The 22,049-nt window shown below is 40.7% G+C and overlaps 1 protein-coding gene across 1 annotated transcript in view; it reads left to right on the forward strand.

The window, feature by feature from the left end:
• Positions 1 to 22,049, forward strand: part of SPP2 (secreted phosphoprotein 2) — a 49,322-nt gene that overhangs the window by 775 nt on the left and 26,498 nt on the right. Inside the window, exons 2-6 of the mRNA XM_053691033.1 lie at positions 6,517 to 6,641; positions 7,132 to 7,260; positions 9,722 to 9,835; positions 15,031 to 15,079; positions 19,881 to 19,978. Coding sequence (XP_053547008.1) covers positions 6,517 to 6,641; positions 7,132 to 7,260; positions 9,722 to 9,835; positions 15,031 to 15,079; positions 19,881 to 19,978 — 515 coding nt within the window. The remainder of the gene's footprint in view (positions 1 to 6,516; positions 6,642 to 7,131; positions 7,261 to 9,721; positions 9,836 to 15,030; positions 15,080 to 19,880; positions 19,979 to 22,049) is intronic.

Here is a 22,049-nt window from a genome sequence, read left to right on the forward strand (position 1 = left end):
GGAGCAGCGGTCTTTGTGACCGCTACTTCATAACTGCTGTTTCTGGCGAGTCTGATGACTCGCCAGAAACACGGGGCATCAAGCTCCATTCGGAGCTTGATACATATGCCCCTTAGTGTAAGAAAACCTTATTTTCTTGTAATGTTTGTTATAACAAATGGAGGTGCTTCTAATGGATTGGAATAACATAGAAAAAGAAAATAAATGCTGCCATTAAACTCTTAGACATTGGAATAGGTTAAAGAGGCAGTAAAGTCAGAATAAAATGCTCATGATTCAGAGGATACCAAGGCAAAAAAAAGCAAAGTTGTTTAAAACTGCATGCTCTATCTAAATCATGAAAGTTTGAATTTTGGATCTAGCACAATCGTTTGCGCCAGAATTTGAAACGTCATTGCTGTATTTTTTGCAATTGACTCCGTATTACAAGAAGAGCAGTGTTTAAATTAGTTTGTGATAATTGTTGATAATTTTTGCTACCCATACTTTCAATTGGCTCCAGTTCAAAGTAAATGCAATCGATGAAACGCAATTGCATTTTATGGTTGTCATGTTGCTTGTTCAGAGGAGAATTGCCTGGTATTTCGGGGCTGGATTGACATTACTCGGTGGGATCAGACTGATATACTTCAGGAAAGTTTCCCTCTGTGAAGCCATTGAGCAAGCTACTGAGTTGTGGAGCTTCTCTCTTTGTATGCATTAATAAAAGTTTTACCTATCTTTTTAAACAACACAAATTCTGGAGTAGACTGTCCCTTTAAGTCTTTTCCACCCTGCATGTTATTCTGTATTTCTATATGACTATATACTGTACATATTTGTCTCTCTCTATATCTATATGTTTGTCTCTGTGACATACAGGTTTTAACCAACCGTGCAACAGTCACCAGTTTGTCACCAATATTGTACACTAGATTTTTCTTTGCATAAATGTTTCGTAGATGATCCATTTATACAGTCCATCTGGTAGTGTTTTTGTAACAATATATAGTTTTACTTATTTTTTTAATAACATAGTGCTGATTTTCAGACTCCTAACCAAGCCCAAAAGTAACAGATGTAGACCCAGGTCTATAGATTCCAGTTGCTATTGTTTGTGTAATCTGTCTTTTCATATGCAGGGAAGGGGGGAGGGAGTGTCTGCTCTTTCTGCTTTCCCAGACCCTTTCACGGGGTGTCCCTGCCTAACTTTATTAACAGTTAAACATGGGAGCTTTTAAGTACATTGTTAAAAGGTTTAATACTGAATTTTTAGATCAGTATATGTGCATATATTTTGCTTTATAGTGGTGTATATTATATGCAAGTTATATGAAACTTGGTGTACACTGTCTCTTAGTTTGTCACAGTCTATCCACTCCAGGCAAGCCAGTGACTTAGTTCAGTGGGTGCAAGGGTTAACAAACACTCCCAGACCCAAAGAAATGCCTACCCAAACTCCCCATTAATGCCACCCACACTAAACAATCGCTGCCACAACTTTAAGGTTATTATATGGGAAATACTAAGGAAAACCCCAGATTAACAAATTAAAAATCCCAAAATACAATTTGGCAAAAAGCAATCTATAAAAACGCAATACTGTTATTACCAGTCTTTTGGGTAACGTGTTTCAAATATTAGATAAAGGCAAAAACTTAATAAAGGAAAATTTATTATGAACAAAAAATAAACTCACAGTGCATTTATATAAAAAGGGGGTGTGAGCTGCTGGTGCAAAGCCACCCCCTGCAGACTCACGGCCAATGGGCTGACAGCAGGGAGGTGTCAATCAACCCGATCGTACTCGATCGGGTTGAATTGTGGCGATTCCTGTCCGCCTGCTTCATAACTGCTTTTTCTGGCGAGTCTGAAGACTCGCCAGAAATACAGGCCCACAAGCTCCATACGAAGCTTGATAAATGGGCCTCAATATGTGTACATACACATATTAACACATAAAAATATATGTATATAAAATAATATAAGCATATATATAAAATATTTAAATTTTCTGCCCATCCCTGTGTGACTTACCCCCTTCGTTGCACTAGTTCCAATGCGTTCGCATTGTATCTCACCTGTAATACCAGCGCACGCAAATGTGAATTAGAAGTGGAGCTCAAATATCGCTGTAGCAAAAATGAAATTGATATTTTGCGTTCCGCTTATAACCTGGCCCTTTATAAGTAATATCAGGAATATCACATATCTGTCAACTCACACGATCCTATTGTGTGACACTTGGTTTTGTGAATTTTCTCCCGGTCACCCAACACAGACAACACATCACATATTGTATTTGTAGATTTTTTTTAAATAAATGATAACTGTGTTTTCAAATATATATTTATATATTTATTTATATATATATATATATATATATATATATATATATATATATATATATATATATATATATATATATATATATATATAAAATTTTTCATTATATATGCAATTTAGTGCGCACTATGAAAAATTTCCCTAAGTTTGCAGGCCTTTTAATTCACGCATCAACCCACTGTCAGTGTCTACTAAATAGGAGTGCAGCACTTGTCACACAGTGTTCTGCAGTCAAGTGATTGTACCATTATGGGTTGAATGGTAGCACATTTTTATTGCTTATGGTTCACATCATTATCCTTGGTTGTCAAATGTGCAGTGTAACCAGAGTTTGCAGGCCTGCGTTTGCAGGGACTCTGCCCCTTCTGGGAAAGCATACAGAGCAGTCAAGGATGGGTTTTTACAAAGGGCCCTAATCATATGCCAAAACTAGCTAAAAATATAAATTACATTCGGCTCGATTACCAGTTTTGCGGTATGAGTGAAAAAAGCATTGTTATGGCTCTTTTTCACTACCGCTGGTATTACGAGTCTTGCAGGTATATCTGTCCCGCACACTTTTTTGGCCATAACACAACGTAACTACCGCAGCTTTTAAAAAGTCATTTTTCAATGGGACTTCCACACCGCCGGTATTACGAGTTTGCCTGTCCGGCCAAAAAGTGAGTGGTACAGCCTATACCATCAAGATCCGTACCGTAAACTGAAAGTCAGTAGTTATGGGTTTTATGCCACAAAGCTGTAACATAAAACTCATAACTAAAGTCCTAAAAAGTACACTAACATCCATAAACTATCTATTAACCCCTAAACCAAGGCCCTCCCACATCGCAAAATCTAAAATAAAATTATTAAACCCTAATCTGCTGCCCCCAAAAGCACCGCCACTATACTAAAGTTATTAACCGCTAAACCTAACCCTCAGTCTAACCCTAACAATAACACCCCAAACTTAAATATAATAAAAATAAATCAAAATAAATATTACTATCATTAACTAAATAATTCCTATTTAAAACTAAATACTTACCTGTAAAATAAAACCTAAGATAGCTATAATATAACTAATAGTTACATTGTAGCTATTTAATAACTACCTAGATCAAATAAATACAAATGTACCTGTAAAATAAAACCTAACCAGTCTTTCACTAACAACTAAGCTTACGCTACAATTAAATAAATTACATTAATTAAATACAAATAACTAAATTACAAAAACAAACAAACACTAAATTACACAAAATAAAAAAAATAATCAAATATTTTAACTAATTACACCTAATCTAATAGCCCTATCAAAATAAAAAAGACCCCCCCAAAATAAAAAAAACCCTAGCCTACAATAAACTACCAATGGCCCTTAAAAGGGCCTTTTGCGGGGCATTGCCCCAAAGAAATCAGCTCTTTTACCTGTAAAAAGAAATTCAAACAACCCCCCAACAGTAAAACCCACCACCCACACAACCAACCCCCCAAATAAAATCCTATCTAAAAAAAACTAAGCTCCCCATTGCCCTAAAAGGACATTTGGATGGGCATTTTAAAAAAACCTAACACTAATCCCCGAAGATCCACTTACAGTTTTTGAAGACTGGACACATCCTCAACAAAGCAGCAGAAGTCCTCAGCGAAGCCGGCAGAAGTCTTTATCCAAGCGGGCCGAAGTCTTCATCCAAGCCGGCAGAAGTCTTCATCCAGACGGCATCTTCTATCTTCATCCAACCGGCGCGGAGCGGCTCCATCTTCAAGACATCCGGCACAGAGCATCCTCTTCTTTCCACGGATAACGAAGAATGAAGGTTCCTTTAAGGGACGTCATCCAAGATGGCGCCCCTTGAATTCCGATTGGCTGATGAATTCTATCAGCCAATCGGAATTAAAGGTGAAAAAATCCTATTGGCTGATGCAATCAGCCAATATGATTGAGCTTCAATCCTATTGGCTGATCTAATCAGCCAATAGGATTGAGCTTGCATTCTATTGGCTGATTGGAACAGCCAATAGAATGCAAGCTCAATCCTATTGGCTGATTGCATCAGCCAATAGGATTTTTTCAACTTTAATTCCGATTGGCTGATAGAATTCTATCAGCCAATCAGAATTCAAGGGACGCCATCTTGGGATGCCACCTTCATTCTTCGTTAGCCGTGGAAAGAAGAGGATGCTCCGCGCCGGATGTCTTGAAGATGAAGCCGCTCCGCGCCGGATGGATGAAGATAGAAGATGCCGTCTGGATGAAGACTTTGCCGGCTTGGATGAAGACTTCGGCCCGCTTGGATGAAGACTTCTGCCGGCTTCGGTGAGGACTTTTGCCGCTTCGTTGAGGATGGATGTCCAGTCTTCAAAAACTGTAAGTGGATCTTTGGAGGTTAGTGTCAGGTTTTTTTAAGGGTTTATTGAGTGGGTTTTATTTTTAGATTAGGGTTTGGGCAGAAAAAGAGCTAAATGCCCTTTTAAGGGCAATGCCCATCCAAATGCCCTTTTCAGGGCAATGGGGAGCTTAGTTTTTTTTAGATAGGATTTTATTTGGGGGGTTGGTTGTGTGGGTAGTGGGTTTTACTGTTGGGGGGTTGTTTGAATTTCTTTTTACAGGTAAAAGAGCTGATTTCTTTGGGGCAATGCCCCGCAAAAGGCCTTTTTAAGGGCCATTGGTAGTTTATTGTAGGCTAGGGTTTTTTTTTATTTTGGGGGGGCTTTTTTATTTCGATAGGGCTATTAGATTAGGTGCAATTAGTTTAAATATTTGATCATTTCTTTTTTATTTTGTGTAATTTAGTGGGGTTTTTTTTTTGTAATTTAGTTAATTGTATTTTATTTATGTAATTTATTTAATTGTAGTGTAAGGTTAGGTGTTAGTGTAAGGCTGGTTAGGTTTTATTTTACAGTTAAATTTGTATTTATTTTAACTAGGTAGCTAGTAAATAGTTAATAACTATTTAGTAACTAGTCTACCTAGTTAAAATATATACAAACTTACCTGTAAAATAAAAATAAAACCTAAGATAGATACAATGTAACTATTAGTTATATTGTAGCTAGCTTAGGGTTTATTTTATAGGTAAGTATTTAGTTTTAAATAGGAATTATTTAGTTAATGATAGGAATTTTTAATTAGATTTATTTTAATTATATTAAAGTTAGGGATGTTAGGGTTAGGTTTAGGGGTTAATAACTTCAGTATAGTAGCGGCAACGTTGGGGGTGGAAGATTAGGGGTTAATAAGTGTAGGTGGGTGGCGGCGACATTGGGGGTGGCAGATTAGGGGTTAATAAGTATAATGTAGGTGGCGGAGGTGTCGGGGGCTCCAGATTAGGGGTTAATAAGTGTAATGTAGGTGGCGGCCATGTCGGGGGCAGCAGATTAGGGGTTTTTAGACTCTGGGTTTATGTTAGGTTGTAAGTGTAAACATAAATTTTCTTTCCCCATAGAAATCAATGAGACTGCGTTACAGAGCTTTACGCTCCTTTATTGCAAGAGTTAGGCTTTTTTTTAGCTGGCTCTCCCCATTGATGTCTATGGGGAAATCGTGCACGAGCACATAAAACCAGCTCAAAGCAGTGCTGGTATTTGAGTACGGTATGGAGCTCAATTTTGCTCAACGCTGACATATTGTCTGCTAACGCAGGGTTTATGAAAACCTGTAATAGTAGCACTATAGGGAGGTGAGCGGTGGAAATAACTTGCAAGTTAGCACCGAGCCGCTCTTTACGTTACTCTATAATAGACCATGCAGGAAATATTATCCAAATTAATTTGGTACCAAATATGATAAGTCTAGTGTAAGAGACGTCTTAAATGCAAATTATTTAGAAAAATAGTATTCTGATTTGATTCAGCTCTAGCCCTTAAGTGACCTCAGGGCTGTGTGAAAGAGGAGCTCAGTCTTTCATTACTCTGTGTTAACATCTTGGGCCATAAACTGACTTCAGTTACCAGGTCTCTGGATGTAATTAAAGTTTGTTCAAGTGAAACTATTTACAACAAGTGGTCTGTTTTTTAAGGATAAAAATAGGGAAATACTCATCTGAAAAAAATAAAAAATAATCAACACACAGAAAAAAGTTAACCCCTCACAACCTAAAATCATGAGATCTTCATGACAGTCTCTTATCTTGATATTTGTATTTATACCCTCCTCTAAAGTCCTAAACCTATGTGAATGTGTATCTGTCTAAATGTCTGTCTCAGGATTACCAGTGAATGACAACAATGAGAGTTTCATCAGAGCAGCCCTGAATGCTTCTCTTGCTTATGTAAACAGCCAGTCCTGGGGAACCAACCTTCTTAGGGTGACCAAGACTTATGTAAAGAGGGTAAGTCTGACAATCTTTGATAGAGCCTATGGATACAAAATAACCTAGCCATGAATCTGTATATCTATCTATCTATCTATCTATCTATCTATCTATCTATCTATCTAATCCATATACACATTAGACCGCTTATTTAAAAGAGGAGAATATCATCTTTCAAATTCCTTTAGCCCAATACTCAACAACTTTCTGCTAATATAAGGGGGTATGGTGCTGAAACTGTGTCTCTTTCTCAGCAATAATAGTAATAAATACATCTATAAAACCACTAATGCAGAAGAGAAGGTACCCCATGTAAACATTACCCTGCTAAAGGATTCTGGTGAAGTATTTACTATAACGTTGCTCATCTCATCTGGTGGCTATGTCCTTAAAATGAAGTAAAGGGGAACAGAGGGAAGTCCTAACTTAAATATGAATGTGTGATTGATTTGGCTTTTTATAGTCATTTCCCAAATCAGTTAAACTGAGGTTTATTTTCTGCTTGCAGGTAGATTATCTGAGGGATAGTGACAAAGATCTTTATATATCTCTGGAATTCGGCGTACGAGAGACCACATGTAATAAGAATGCTGCTACTGATCCCGCATCATGTGACTTTAGAATGGATCTCTATGAAGTAAGATCCATCATCTTCATTATATAACTACTGGATTCATTTAGACAATATAATCCTTTTCATGTGGGTGCTCAGAGCATCAGGCTGCAGACCTAAAAATACCCAGGGCAGAGTGCTGCTAGGATGCTCACGGTGGTGTTAAAGGGACATAATACTCATATGCTAAATCACTTGAAACTGATGCAGTATAACTGTAAAAAGCTGATAGGAAAATATCACCTGATCAGCTCTATATTTTACCTCACAATTTCCTCAGCTCACCAGACTAAGTCCTGTGTAAAAAGTTATTCTTCAGCTAATGTCCACCCAGCTGCAGTTAAAAAAAAAAATGAAGAAATTAACTGCAGCCAATCAGCATCAACAGTGCTAAAAGGTCATGAACTCTTTTACTGTGATCTCATGAGATTTCACTTAAAGGGACATTCCGGTAAAAATTCAATTGCACATAGATTAATTACATCTTTGAATAAAAACATATTTGCAATATACGTGTATTGGCAAAAATGCTTCTAGTAAAAGTTATCACTGTTTTAGTGTTAGAATTTTTCGCTGCACGTGCATGTGAAGCATAGCTAGATATTGTCACTGCACCCACATTTTAAATACTGCAGCTGCTCGGATCATCAGTGGGGCTTTTTTTTTATCATGTCAACAATTAACAAATTGAGTCATTACCAGATGGTAAAAGCACCTTAGGCTATCTGGGCAAGTGTTGTGTTTAAAATGCTGGTGCATGTTGCATACTTAAATACACTTTTAAAACAGCTATAGCTTTTATTAGAAGCATGTTTGCTAATACATGTATATGACAAAAATGCTTCTATTCAATACCAAAATGCTCCCACGTGGTTTGCAATTTTGGCTGGAACGTCCCTTTAACTCTCATGAGATTTCATAGTAAACTGCCTTAAACTGAATAGGGAAATAACATGAGTGTGCATGAGGCTCACTCCCTTGCCGGTCCCGGGACAGGCATACTGATTTCCTGCTTAAAGTCCTTTACAATGGGGTGTGAATAATTAGAACATTTTGAGGTAAAATATCTTTCTTTTTTACATAGAGATGTTCAGGTGATATTTTCTAGTCAGCTTTTTTACAGCTATGCTGCATCACTTTCAACTGTTTCAACATTTAGGTATCATGGCCCTTTAACTATGGATGAGCCCTTAACTAGGAAGATCCGGTACTTAATGTTCAAGAGCGGACACTGGGTGTGCATAGCTTGTGATGATTCTGTGTGTCCTAGTAGTTGCAAACATTTTGTTCTGATATAGTTCACTGTCTGAGAGTAAACAGGCCAGGAATCTGGGTCCTCTGACTGAGGATTTTTTTAGCACAACAGTTACTTTGCTATCTGTGAGACCCAGAGAATGTAAATTGGCTGTAAGTATCCATATCAGAAGAAAGCTGTATGTGCTTAGGTTTAAGTTGTGAATAATCATGGTCAGTTGAGGATTGTTGGTGCCGAGTTCTGGGGAGGGTTGTTGGACATGAGCTGTTGTTATTGGAGTCTTGGCTGTGAATGCCCATGTCAGTTGCCAGCTACAGGTACCAGTGGTTATGTGTTGGCCCTCAGTGCCTAATGTAGGATGTGGTTTAGAAATAACTGTGAAGGTTTGGTATATTTGTAGGTAACATGGATAATCTACATGTAAGTGAATATGGTCAGATGTCATCTATGGGTGGCAGATTTTTTAGTTATAAATTTTGGGTGCCAGGGCCATAAGCTGCTATTTTGTACCCTGGCACAGGAACTGATTAAGGGTGTCCTGGTCCAAGATCAGGTTGTGCATACTTATCTTTGGGTACTTACTGTGAGGGTTTAATTTTGCTTTGAGTACCCAAGGTCAAGTATTGGCTGTAATTACTGTTTGTGTTCTAGCAGCAGGAGCTTACATTAGATGTTGGCTGTGAGTGCCTATGCAGCAGGATGGCTATATTTGCTCTGGCACAGCACTGTATGTTGGTGCCTAGGTTGGATAATCATTATAAGTGCTTTGATAAGGAATTTACAGCAGGTGCTCAGTACTGGCTTTCATTGCAGATCACCTGGGCCAGAAATGTCTCTGCATGTGCCTCATGGTTGCTCACTATCACCCACTGTAACAGTAGACTGCTGGTGCACTGCATGCAGCACATATTGTGAGTGTCTGGGCCAGTTGCTGGCTGCATGTGTTCAAAGCAGGGTGCTGGCTGTTGTCTCGCTGGTCAAATGTTGTCTGCAGTAGCTTATGGATGCCTTTATGAGGTGCCAACTATTGTCTGTGGGTCTTCAGTTAATAGCTGTATGTGTCTGGTACAGGGTATTCAGGGATACTCTCTAGGTGTGGGTACATTAGTGGTAGCTGGCAATCTTTAGTGCTGATTGTTGGTTGCTCAGGGTGGGGTGCTGGCTTTAGCTTACTAGTAATATTGGAGTTTGTTTATAGGTTTCTTAATACTTTTTCAAAATTCTCTACAGGACTGGTCCTGCAAAAGCAACGCGTTAATCTCTGAGGGGCAACCCAGAGTCTTGAGTGCAGAATGTCACCTACCCAGCTCCAGCTCCTCTGAATCAGACAGTAGTGAAGAGAGGGTAAATGAACACCAACATTTACACTGTCACATACACTGAATCTCTGGAATGTACAGCACAATGTATATAGCATATAAATATGTGGATTCTGTCCGTTTTTAGGTCATGCATGTTATTTAAATACTAATAATTAATACTTAGACAATACTTTAATGTAATGAATCTTATTAGCTCTTATTTCTATCAAAAATAACTTAAAGAAGTTACTTTTGTTCTTTGCATTTTGGATAACTGGATAATGCAGATTTTATATGCTGTTTCCAAATGCTACAAGTGATAAGGCAGCAAATGAGAACAGGTGGATTTGGAAAATAATAATATAATAATAATATAATCAGTACAGGTGACAGAAAAAAGTATTAGAGAATATTGAGGCAAAGGGGATGTGGCTTAAGAACAAGCTTCAATACTGAAGATAAAGTTGAAGGTTAGTGGAAAATAAAATAAGACATTAAAAAGCTGTAAGAGTAAGGAGGAAAGAAATTGGAGCTACAGAATATGGTTGCCAGCTGTACATAAAAAAGGTGACCAGTGGGTAACTGGCAGAAAGTGGTAGGTGGTGTCATGATCAAACCCTTTGTGGCCGATTTATTAAGATGCGGGTGGACAAGATTGATCATGTCCGCCCAACATCGCTAAATGCTGACAGCATACGCTATCCGCATTTAACATTGCACAAGCATTCCTTGTGAAATGCTTGTGCAATGCCGCCCCCTGCAGATTCGTGGCCGCTAGCAGGGGGTGTCAACCACCCGATCTTATCTGATCGGGATGATTGCTGTCCGTCACTTCAGAGGTGGCGGATGAGTTAAGGAGCAGTGGTCTTAAGACCGCTGCCTGTTAACTTATATTTCCGGTAAGCCTGAAGGATCACATGGAAACAGCTGCATTCGCAGCTACATACATCTACCCCTTTAGCCCTACTGCTCAGATAAAATCAGATACCTGAAACCCCTGACTCAATAAGTTAAGCATCCCGTTTTTTACCAGACAGCTAGTTAAAATAGTTGTAGAGTTGCCATTTTTCTCCATAAAAATTCTGGCCAACCAACGGGCGACATGAAGAAACAGTAAAGGGACTATCATTTATCACCAGATTAGAACACCGCTGCTATGCAGCCACTGTCAGCCACACTCCTCAATAATATCTTAGGTCCCCTATTTTTTACCTTAGATTAGACCCCAATGCCCTGCAGCCTATTTATTAGCCACATGCACACTTCATACATCAGATTAGACCCCAAGACCCTGTAGTCTCTCTATTAGCTACATGCATACATTATACCTGAGATCAGACTGAATGCCCTGCAGCTCCTCTGCTAGCCAAATGAGTATATCATACCTCATATTAGACCCCAGTACACTGCAGCCAACAGCCACCCACGTGTGCACATCATACCTCAGATCACACTCCTTGGCCTTTTAGCCTCTCTGCTTGCCACATGCACACATTGTACCTCAGATCAGAAGCCCTGCAACTCCTACATACATCATGCCTCAAATCATAGCCAAAGGCCTTATAGCCCCTCTGTCAGCCACATACACACATCATACCTCAGGGTAGATGCAAAGGTGCTGAAGCCCCTTTGTCAGTGCACATGATACCTTAGAACAGACCTGAAGGGCCTGCAGCCCTCTATCAGCCATATATGCACATAATACCTCATATCAGATACTTCAGATAGGCACCAAGGCCCTGCAGCCCCTTTGTCAGCCACATGCATATGTTATACCTTAGATCATACTGCTACCCCGCTATCATCTACATGAGTACATCATGCCTTAGATCATACCCCTGACTCTGCTACCCCTCTATCATCCACATGAGTACATCATGCCTTAGATCATACCCCTGACCCTGCTACCCCTCTATCATCCACATGAGTACATCATGCCTTAGATCATACCCCTGACTCTGCTACCCCTCTATCATCCACATGAGTAAATCATGCCTTAGATCATACCCCTGACCCTGCTACCCCTCTATCATCCACATGAGTACATCATGCCTTAGATCATACCCCTGACCCTGCTACCCCTCTATCATCCACATGAGTACATCATGCCTTAGATCATACCCCTGACCCTGCTACCCCGCTATCATCCACATGAGTAAATCATGCCTTAGATCATACCCCTGACCCTGCTACCCCGCTATCATCCACATGAGTACATCATGCCTTAGATCATACCCCTGACCCCGCTACCCCGCTATCATCCACATGAGTAAATCATGCCTTAGATCATACCCCTGACACTGCTACCCCTCTATCATCCACATGAGTACATCATGCCTTAGATCATACCCCTGACCCTGCTACCCCTCTATCATCCACATGAGTACATCATGCCTTAGATCATACCCCTGACTCTGCTACCCCTCTATCATCCACATGAGTACATCATGCCTTAGATCATACCCCTGACTCTGCTACCCCTCTATCATCCACATGAGTACATCATGCCTTAGATCATACCCCTGACACTGCTACCCCTCTATCATCCACATGAGTACATCATGCCTCAGACCAGACTCCTAACCCTGCCATCCTGCTATCAACCACATGAGTAAATCATGCCTTAGATCATACCCCTGACACTGCTACCCCTCTATCATCCACATGAGTACATCATGCCTTAGATCATACCCCTGACCCTGCTACCCCTCTATCATCCACATGAGTACATCATGCCTTAGATCATACCCCTGACCCTGCTACCCCACTATCATCCACATGAGTACATCATGCCTTAGATCATACCCCTGACCCTGCTACCCCACTATCATCCACATGAGTACATCATGCCTTAGATCATACCCCTGACTCTGCTACCCCTCTATCATCCACATGAGTACATCATGCCTTAGATCATACCCCTGACACTGCTACCCCTCTATCATCCACATGAGTACATCATGCCTTAGATCATACCCCTGACCCTGCTACCCCTCTATCATCCACATGAGTACATCATGCCTTAGATCATACCCCTGACTCTGCTACCCCTCTATCATCCACATGAGTACATCATGCCTTAGATCATACCCCTGACCCTGCTACCCCTCTATCATCCACATGAGTAAATCATGCCTTAGATCATACCCCTGACCCTGCTACCCCTCTATCATCCACATGAGTACATCATGCCTTAGATCATACCCCTGACCCTGCTACCCCTCTATCATCCACATGAGTAAATCATGCCTTAGATCATACCCCTGACCCTGCTACCCCTCTATCATCCACATGAGTACATCATGCCTTAGATCATACCCCTGACCCTGCTACCCCTCTATCATCCACATGAGTACATCATGCCTTAGATCATACCCCTGACCCTGCTACCCCTCTATCATCCACATGAGTAAATCATGCCTTAGATCATACCCCTGACCCTGCTACCCCTCTATCATCCACATGAGTACATCATGCCTTAGATCATACCCCTGACCCTGCTACCCCGCTATCATCCACATGAGTAAATCATGCCTTAGATCATACCCCTGACCCTGCTACCCCTCTATCATCCACATGAGTAAATCATGCCTTAGATCATACCCCTGACTCTGCTACCCCTCTATCATCCACATGAGTACATCATGCCTTAGATCATACCCCTGACCCCGCTACCCCGCTATCATCCACATGAGTACATCATGCCTTAGATCATACCCCTGACACTGCTACCCCTCTATCATCCACATGAGTACATCATGCCTTAGATCATACCCCTGACCCTGCTACCCCTCTATCATCCACATGAGTACATCATGCCTTAGATCATACCCCTGACCCTGCTACCCCTCTATCATCCACATGAGTACATCATGCCTTAGATCATACCCCTGACTCTGCTACCCCTCTATCATCCACATGAGTACATCATGCCTTAGATCATACCCCTGACACTGCTACCCCTCTATCATCCACATGAGTACATCATGCCTTAGATCATACCCCTGACCCTGCTACCCCTCTATCATCCACATGAGTACATCATGCCTTAGATCATACCCCTGACACTGCTACCCCTCTATCATCCACATGAGTACATCATGCCTCAGACCAGACTCCTAACCCTGCCATCCTGCTATCAACCACATGAGTAAATCATGCCTTAGATCATACCCCTGACACTGCTACCCCTCTATCATCCACATGAGTACATCATGCCTTAGATCATACCCCTGACCCTACTACCCCTCTATCATCCACATGAGTACATCATGCCTTAGATCATACCCCTGACCCTGCTACCCCACTATCATCCACATGAGTACATCATGCCTTAGATCATACCCCTGACTCTGCTACCCCTCTATCATCCACATGAGTACATCATGCCTTAGATCATACCCCTGACACTGCTACCCCTCTATCATCCACATGAGCACATCATGCCTTAGATCATACCCCTGACCCTGCTACCCCTCTCTCATCCACATGAGTACATCATGCCTTAGATCATACCCCTGACTCTGCTACCCCTCTATCATCCACATGAGTACATCATGCCTTAGATCATACCCCTGACACTGCTACCCCTCTATCATCCACATGAGTACATCATGCCTTAGATCATACCCCTGACCCTGCTACCCCTCTATCATCCACATGAGTACATCATGCCTTAGATCATACCCCTGACTCTGCTACCCCTCTATCATCCACATGAGTAAATCATGCCTCAGACCAGACTCCTAACCCTGCCACACTGCTATCAACCACATGCACATCTACATAAGATAAGACCTCTGGCACAGCAGCAGCTCTACTAGCCATATGCTACATTAGACCTCCAATCAGATACCTGGTCCTGTAGCAACTTACATTATTGATACTGTTCTGGGTGCTATGTGGCTGCTGTTTTCCCTGCATTGTGTCTGCTATCTCTCAAGCACCATACACAGGGCCTTTTGTGCAGGTGGAGTGAGGAGACCTCTGGGCCTGGTAGCTGCAACTTATTACCCAGTCTACAAGGAGGAATGAGATTATAAATCATTACAATTCCTTGCTGCCCCCCATTATTTGTTTGTTTTTTACATATTTTTTAATGGACAGGACAAACTAATAGCCTGTCTTGTTAAATAATAAATAGCTGGCAACCCTACTACATGATGGAGGAATGGATGAGACCGAGACAGCTCAACTGCTAAGATTATAAATTTACATGTGTTTCCTTTTTCAAACAAGATGATCTGGAAACCGAAACCACACAGAGCACGTGTTAAGCAAAACTCAGGTAAGGGATGAATGTGAATCTCCTAGAATTAGACTATTCTTGTAAAGCCTTTAATGTTCACCACCACTGTGTAACTGAGTTTTGCTGCTCTCTTTTTAATGCCTCATTTCTAATCTCACACACAGCTGAACCTCCAATGTGACTGTCACCTCTTTCTAAAATTCCCTAAATCACCCCACATACATTAGTGTGAGTTCCCTTTATATAACCCTTTGCAAGTGCATCTTTGGGTAGTACTATTAATCTCAATATATTCTTGTAGCAACACAACAAACTCCACCCCATTTAAATGGCTGTGGGGCCTAGTTATCAAGCCGTCAACCTCAAATACGCTGGAATTCCGCAGCGTATTTGTGGCAAGGCTGATTCGTCTTAGTTATCAAAGGATCGAGACCGGCAAAAGTAGAATTTTGTGACGTAAGCATCGATCGACTCAGTCCGACACAGATCGATTCTTACGTCACTCCAGATGTTCCGCACACAAGTGCGGCACATTCTCACTACTTTTGCTAGCTATCAAAAAACTAGCAGGTACGCTCGGCACTTTTACGGCCCAGCGTACCTGGTTTTCAATCCGCCACCCCTGGGAGTCTGACCATAGCGAAAGTACAAGTTCGCTGCTGACAGACATCCCATTGATTTCTATGGGAGCTGTCTACACCTAACACCCTAACATGTACCCCGAGTCTAAACACCACTAATCTGACCCCCCCTACACCGCCGCAACTAAATAAAGTTATTACCCCCTAAACCGCCGCTCCTGGAGCCCACCGCAAGCTACTCTATACATATTAACCCCTAAACCGCCGCTCCCGGAGCCCACCGCAACTATAATAAATGTATTAACCCCTAAACCGCCGCTCCCTGAACCCGCCGCAACCTATATTAAATGTATTAACCCCTATCCTGCCCCCCCTACACCGTCGCCACCTATAATAAATTTATTAACCCCTATCCTGCCCCCCACTACGCCGCCGCCACTGTCATAAAATTATTAACCCCTAAACCTAAGTCTAACACTAACCCTAACGCCCCCCTAACTTAAATATTAATTAAATAAATCTAAATAAATTAACTCTTATTAAGTAAATGAATCCTATTTAAAACTAAATACTTACCTTTAAAATAAACCCTAATATAGCTACAATATAAATAATAATTATATTCTAGCTATCTTAGGATTTATATTTATTTTACAGGTACCTTTCAATTTATTTTAACCATGTACAATAACTATTAAATAGTTATTAACTATTTAATAGCTTACCTAGCTAAAATAAAGAGAAATGTACCTGTGAAATAAATCCTAACCTAAGTTACAATTACACCTAACACTACACTATACTTTAATAAATTATTCCTATTTAAAAATAAATACCTACCTGTAAAATAAACCCTAAGATAGCTACAATATAATTAATAATTATATTATAGCTATCTTAGGATTTATATTTATTTTACAGGTAACTTTGTATTTATTTTAGCTAGTTAGAATAGTTATTAAATAGTTATTAACTATTTAATAACTACATAGCTAAAAGAAATACAAAATTACCTGTAAAATAAATCCTAACTTAAGTTACAATTAAACCTAATACTACACTATCATTAAATTAATTAAATAAACTACCTACAAATAACTACAATTAAATACAATTACATAAACTAACTAAAGTACAAAAAATAAAAAAAGCTAAGTTACAAAAAATAAAAAAATAAGTTACAAACATGTTACAAATATTACAACAATTTTAAGCTACTTACACCTAATCTAAGCCCCCTAATAAAATAACAAACCCCCCCAAAATAAAAAAATGCCCTACCCTATTCTAAATTAAATAAATTTCAAAGCTCTTTTACCTTACCAGCCCTTAAAAGGGCCATTTGTGGGGGCATGCCCCAAAGAAAACAGCTCTTTTGCCTGTAAAAGAAAAATACAACCCCCCCCCAACATTAAAACCCACCACCCACATACCCCTAATCTAACCCAAACCCCCCTTACAAAAACCTAACACTAATCCCCTGAAGATCATCCTACCTTGAGTCGTCTTCACTCAGCCGAGCCACCGATGGAACTGAAGAGGACATCCGGAGCGGAAGAAGTTAATCCTCCAAGCGGCGCTGAAGAAATCTTCCATCCGATGAAGTCATCTTCCAAGCCGGGTCTTGAATCTTCCTTCCTCTGACGCGGAACCACCTTCTTCACCGACGGACTACGACGAATGACGGCTCCTTTAAGGGACGTCATCCAAGATGGCGTCCCCTCAATACCGATTGGCTGATAGGATTCTATCAGCCAATCGGAATTAAGGTAGGAAAAATCTGATTGGCTGATGGAATCAGCCAATCAGATTGAGCTTGCATTCTATTGGCTGTTCCGATCAGCCAATAGAATGCGAGCTCAATCTGATTGGCTGATTGGATCAGCCAATCGGATTGAACTTGAATCTGATTGGCTGATTCCATCAGCCAATCAGATTTTCCTACCTTAATTCCGATTGGCTGATAGAATCCTATCAGCCAATCGGAATTGAGGGGACGCCATCTTGGATGACGTCCCTTAAAGGAGCCGTCATTCGTCGTAGTCCGTCGGTGAAGAAGGTGGTTCCGCGTCAGAGGAAGGAAGATTCAAGACCCGGCTTGGAAGATGACTTCATCGGATGGAAGATTTCTTCAGCGCCGCTTGGAGGATTAACTTCTTCCGCTCCGGATATCCTCTTCAGTTCCATCGGTGGCTCGGCTGAGTGAAGACGACTCAAGGTAGGATGATCTTCAGGGGATTAGTGTTAGGTTTTTGTAAGGGGGGTTTGGGTTAGATTAGGGGTAAGTGGGTGGTGGGTTTTAATGTTGGGGGGGGGTTGTATTTTTCTTTTACAGGCAAAAGAGCTGTTTTCTTTGGGGCATGCCCCCACAAATGGCCCTTTTAAGGGCTGGTAAGGTAAAAGAGCTTTGAAATGTATTTAATTTAGAATAGGGTAGGGCATTTTTTTATTTTGGGGGGGTTTGTTATTTTATTAGGGGGCTTAGATTAGTTGTAAGTAGCTTAAAATTGTTGTAATATTTGTAACATGTTTGTAACTTATTTTTTTATTTTTTGTAACTTAGCTTTTTTTATTTTTTTGTACTTTAGTTAGTTTATGTAATTATATTTAATTGTAGTTATTTGTAGTTAATTTATTTAATTAATTTAATGATAGTGTAGTATTAGGTTTAATTGTAACTTAAGTTAGGATTTATTTTACAGGTAATTTTGTATTTCTTTTAGCTATGTAGTTATTAAATAGTTAATAACTATTTAATAACTATTCTAACTAGCTAAAATAAATACAAAGTTACCTGTAAAATAAATATAAATCCTAAAATAGCTATAATATAATTATTAATTATATTGTAGCTATCTTAGGGTTTATTTTACAGGTAAGTATTTATTTTTAAATAGGAATAATTTATTAAAGTATAGTGTAGTGTTAGGTGTAATTGTAACTTAGGTTAGGATTTATTTCACAGGTACATTTCTCTTTATTTTAGCTAGGTAAGCTATTAAATAGTTAATAACTATTTAATAGCTATTGAACCTAGTTAAAATAAATTGAAAGTTGCCTGTAAAATTAAAAAAAATCCTAAAATAGCTAGAATATAATTATTATTTATATTGTAGCTATATTAGGGTTTATTTTAAAGGTAAGTATTTAGTTTTAAATAGGATTCATTTACTTAATAAGAGTTAAATTATTTAGATTTATTTAATTAATATTTAAGTTAGGGGGGCGTTAGGGTTAGGGTTAGACTTAGGTTTAGGGGTTAATAATTTTATTACAGTGGCGGCGGCGTAGTGGGGGGCAGGATAGGGGTTAATAAATTTATTATAGGTGGCGACGGTGTAGGGGGGGCAGATTAGGGGTTAATAAATTTATTATAGGTGGCGACGGTGTAGGGGGGGCAGGATAGGGGTTAATAGGTTTAATATAGGTTGCGGCAGGTTCATGGAGCGGCGGTTTAGGGGTTAAACTATTTATTTAGTTGCGGAGAGGTGCGGGATCAGCAGGATAGGGGTTAATAATTTTATTATAGAGGGCGACGGTATAGGGGGGGGCAGGATAGGGGTTACTAGGTATACTGTAGGTGGCAGCGGTGTCCGGGAGCGGCGGTTTAGGGGTTAATACCTTTATAAGAGTTGCGGCAGGGTCTAGGAGCGGCGGTTTAGGGGTTAATACATTTATAAGAGTTGCGGCGGGGTCTAGGAGCGGCGGTTTAGGGGTTAGTAACTTTATTGAGTTGCGGGAGGCTCCGGGGGTGCCGGTATAGGGGGTAGAACAGTGTAGTTTAGTGTGAGTGCTTAGTGACAGGCTAGCAATAAAGCTGGGAAAAAGCCGAAGGGCAGCGAGATCGGATGAGTGATAACTGTCACAGTCCGCTGCTCATCGCCCCGCGGCTTTTTGACAGCTTTATTTGATAACTTAGGCGTATTTTTTCAGGTCCGCGGCGGCGAAGGTAGGCGAGCTTAGGCGGGCGTATTGGGCCGGCGAAGCCAGAAAAGTAGACGGCTTGATAACTACCCCCCTGTGGGTCTGCCCATTATTAGATTTGCGATGGGCATTTAGTTATTTATTTCTGGCAGGGTCAGTGCACCTAAGGTTCAGAATGAAGTGGTACCTCTCAGGTCACTCCCCCATCCTTGTATTCACTGCCCCCACATCTTCTATAACTATGCATATTTTATATCTTTCAGAAGTCTCCTGTGTTAACATTCATACAGCTCTGCCACAGCTTAAAGTACTGATAAATATCTTTTAACTCTTAGAGAGATTCCCTTCACCATGGGATCCATTTGGAAGAAGGAGTTACAATGAAAACCCACTGTGGGAAGAAGAATCCTGGAGCATGCCTAAGTGGGAATAGGTAGGTAAATGTTCTGATACGGGCCTGGTGTGGATATAAGCATAGTGCGGAGGTTATTTCCTGTCTCTGTCTAATTTAATAAATTCATATTTAAGTAATTATTATTAAATGTTATGACTTACATGGATATGACACTCAATTGTTTTCTTTCATGATTCTGACAGAACAGGCAATGTTAATAAACAACTTTCTAATTTACTTCTATTATCACATTTTCTTTGTTCTCTTGGTATCTTTTTTTAGAAAAGCAGGGACGTATGCCGGGCCATTTCTGGAGCACTGTATGGCAGCAGTTTTGCAAGAATGTTATCCATTTGCAAGAGCACTAGATAGCAGCACTATTGAGTGCTCCAGATGCCTACCTAGGTATATCTTCAACACAGAGGCCCCTATTTATCAAGGGCTGGCGGACCTGATGCGACACTGCGGATCAGGCCTGCCAGACCTCGCTGAATACGGCGAGCAATACGCTCGCCGTATTCAGCATTGCACCAGCAGCTCACAAGAGCTGCTGGTGCAACGCTGCCCCCTGCAGACTCACGGCCAATGGGCCTCCAGCAGGGGGGGTGTCAATCAACCCGATCGTACTCGATCGGGTTGATTTCCGGCGATGTCTGCCCGTCTGCTCAGAGCGGTCTTTGTGACCGCTGCTTCATAACTGCTGTTTCTGGCGAGGCTGCAGGCTCGCCAGAAACACGGGGCCTCAAGCTCCATACGGATACATATGCCCCAGAATATCATGGTAATGAAAACATTTGACAATAGAAGTAAATTAGAAACTTTTTTTTAATTATATAGTCTGACTGAATCACAAAATAACATTTTTAGGTTTTCTATGCCTTTGATTGAGGTAAAAAAATAATCTTACAAATCCTTTTTTTCAAAGTCTGTTATTTTAAAGCAATTTGATTGCTGCTATGTATTGATACACATTTCAAATGAATCATTTTACCAGTATAAAAATGACTATGCTACATAGTTAATTGGTATTGTCAGTGCCTTTGATATACATCATTAAAACCAGTTTCTGGGGTTCCTCCTTCTAATATCAAAAAAAGATTAATTACAAATGCAAAATGTTATTTTTATTTATTTTTACCACATATATGGAAACAATTCTTAGTAAACCAATGTAATAGGATCACAAATGCTAATTGCCCAATGCATTGCCACATTAAACTACACAGAATATGTACATATAAACACATAAATACACATGCATACATATAAATACCTATATATAAGTGTATTGTAGCCCTTTGCAGATAATTAGATGAAAGCATGTAAAAGCATTGTCACGGATACTGGGCTGCAGGGATTGATCTCTTACCCCCCTATGACCTCACCCCTGCTGTCTCTCGGCGGTTTTGGGCTCCTCAGAGCAACCGCGATTCCCCAGACCTTCTGTTCCCATTGTTTTGTGTACTGAATGTCGTCTTGGAAGAGCTGGTCACTAACCGCCAATTTCCCCTTCGGCCGGCTGGGCCCCTGGAACTACCGGTCGGCCGCATCATCCAGGATTACTGGTGCCCTTTGACCCAGGTCATTCCAGTGGCCCTTTGTCCCAGAGCTCCGCTCTTCTGGGGTTTGCTGCCTCTCAGGGTGGGCCAGAGGTGGGATGATTGCCTGAAGGGTGCTCCCTTGGGAACCGGGGGTTCCGGTTCCCCCTATAACCCCTATTCTCCCTGGACTTCCAGGTGGACGTTTAAACCAGGATAACTCCGGTCCCCAGCCACGGATCACGTCGCTTTTTGGACTGTAGATTCTGGGGACCGAGAGCTCCCCCGCCACCACTGCTCCCCCAGGATCACCCCGAAAACCGCCACCTCTGGGTACTGGGTATCTGTAGGACCATGGCTGCTATGGCCGGCACCAGCCTGTCTGGAGGGGCGGGAATGGCGGGAAAACTGTGGCATTGTCTCATGTCTTATCAAGATGAGTTGTATGTATAAAAGATGTGTGTTTGTCCCAATAAAGTCAGTTCTTATTTCACCTGAATGCTAGTCTGTCTAGTCATTTAGGTGGGCTCCTGCTAGAATCACTTTCCTGGGCTACATAGCAGCTTGTTCCA

Source organism: Bombina bombina, chromosome 1 (genome assembly GCF_027579735.1).
Source record: "Bombina bombina isolate aBomBom1 chromosome 1, aBomBom1.pri, whole genome shotgun sequence".
NCBI classification, from domain to species: Eukaryota; Metazoa; Chordata; class Amphibia; order Anura; family Bombinatoridae; genus Bombina; species Bombina bombina.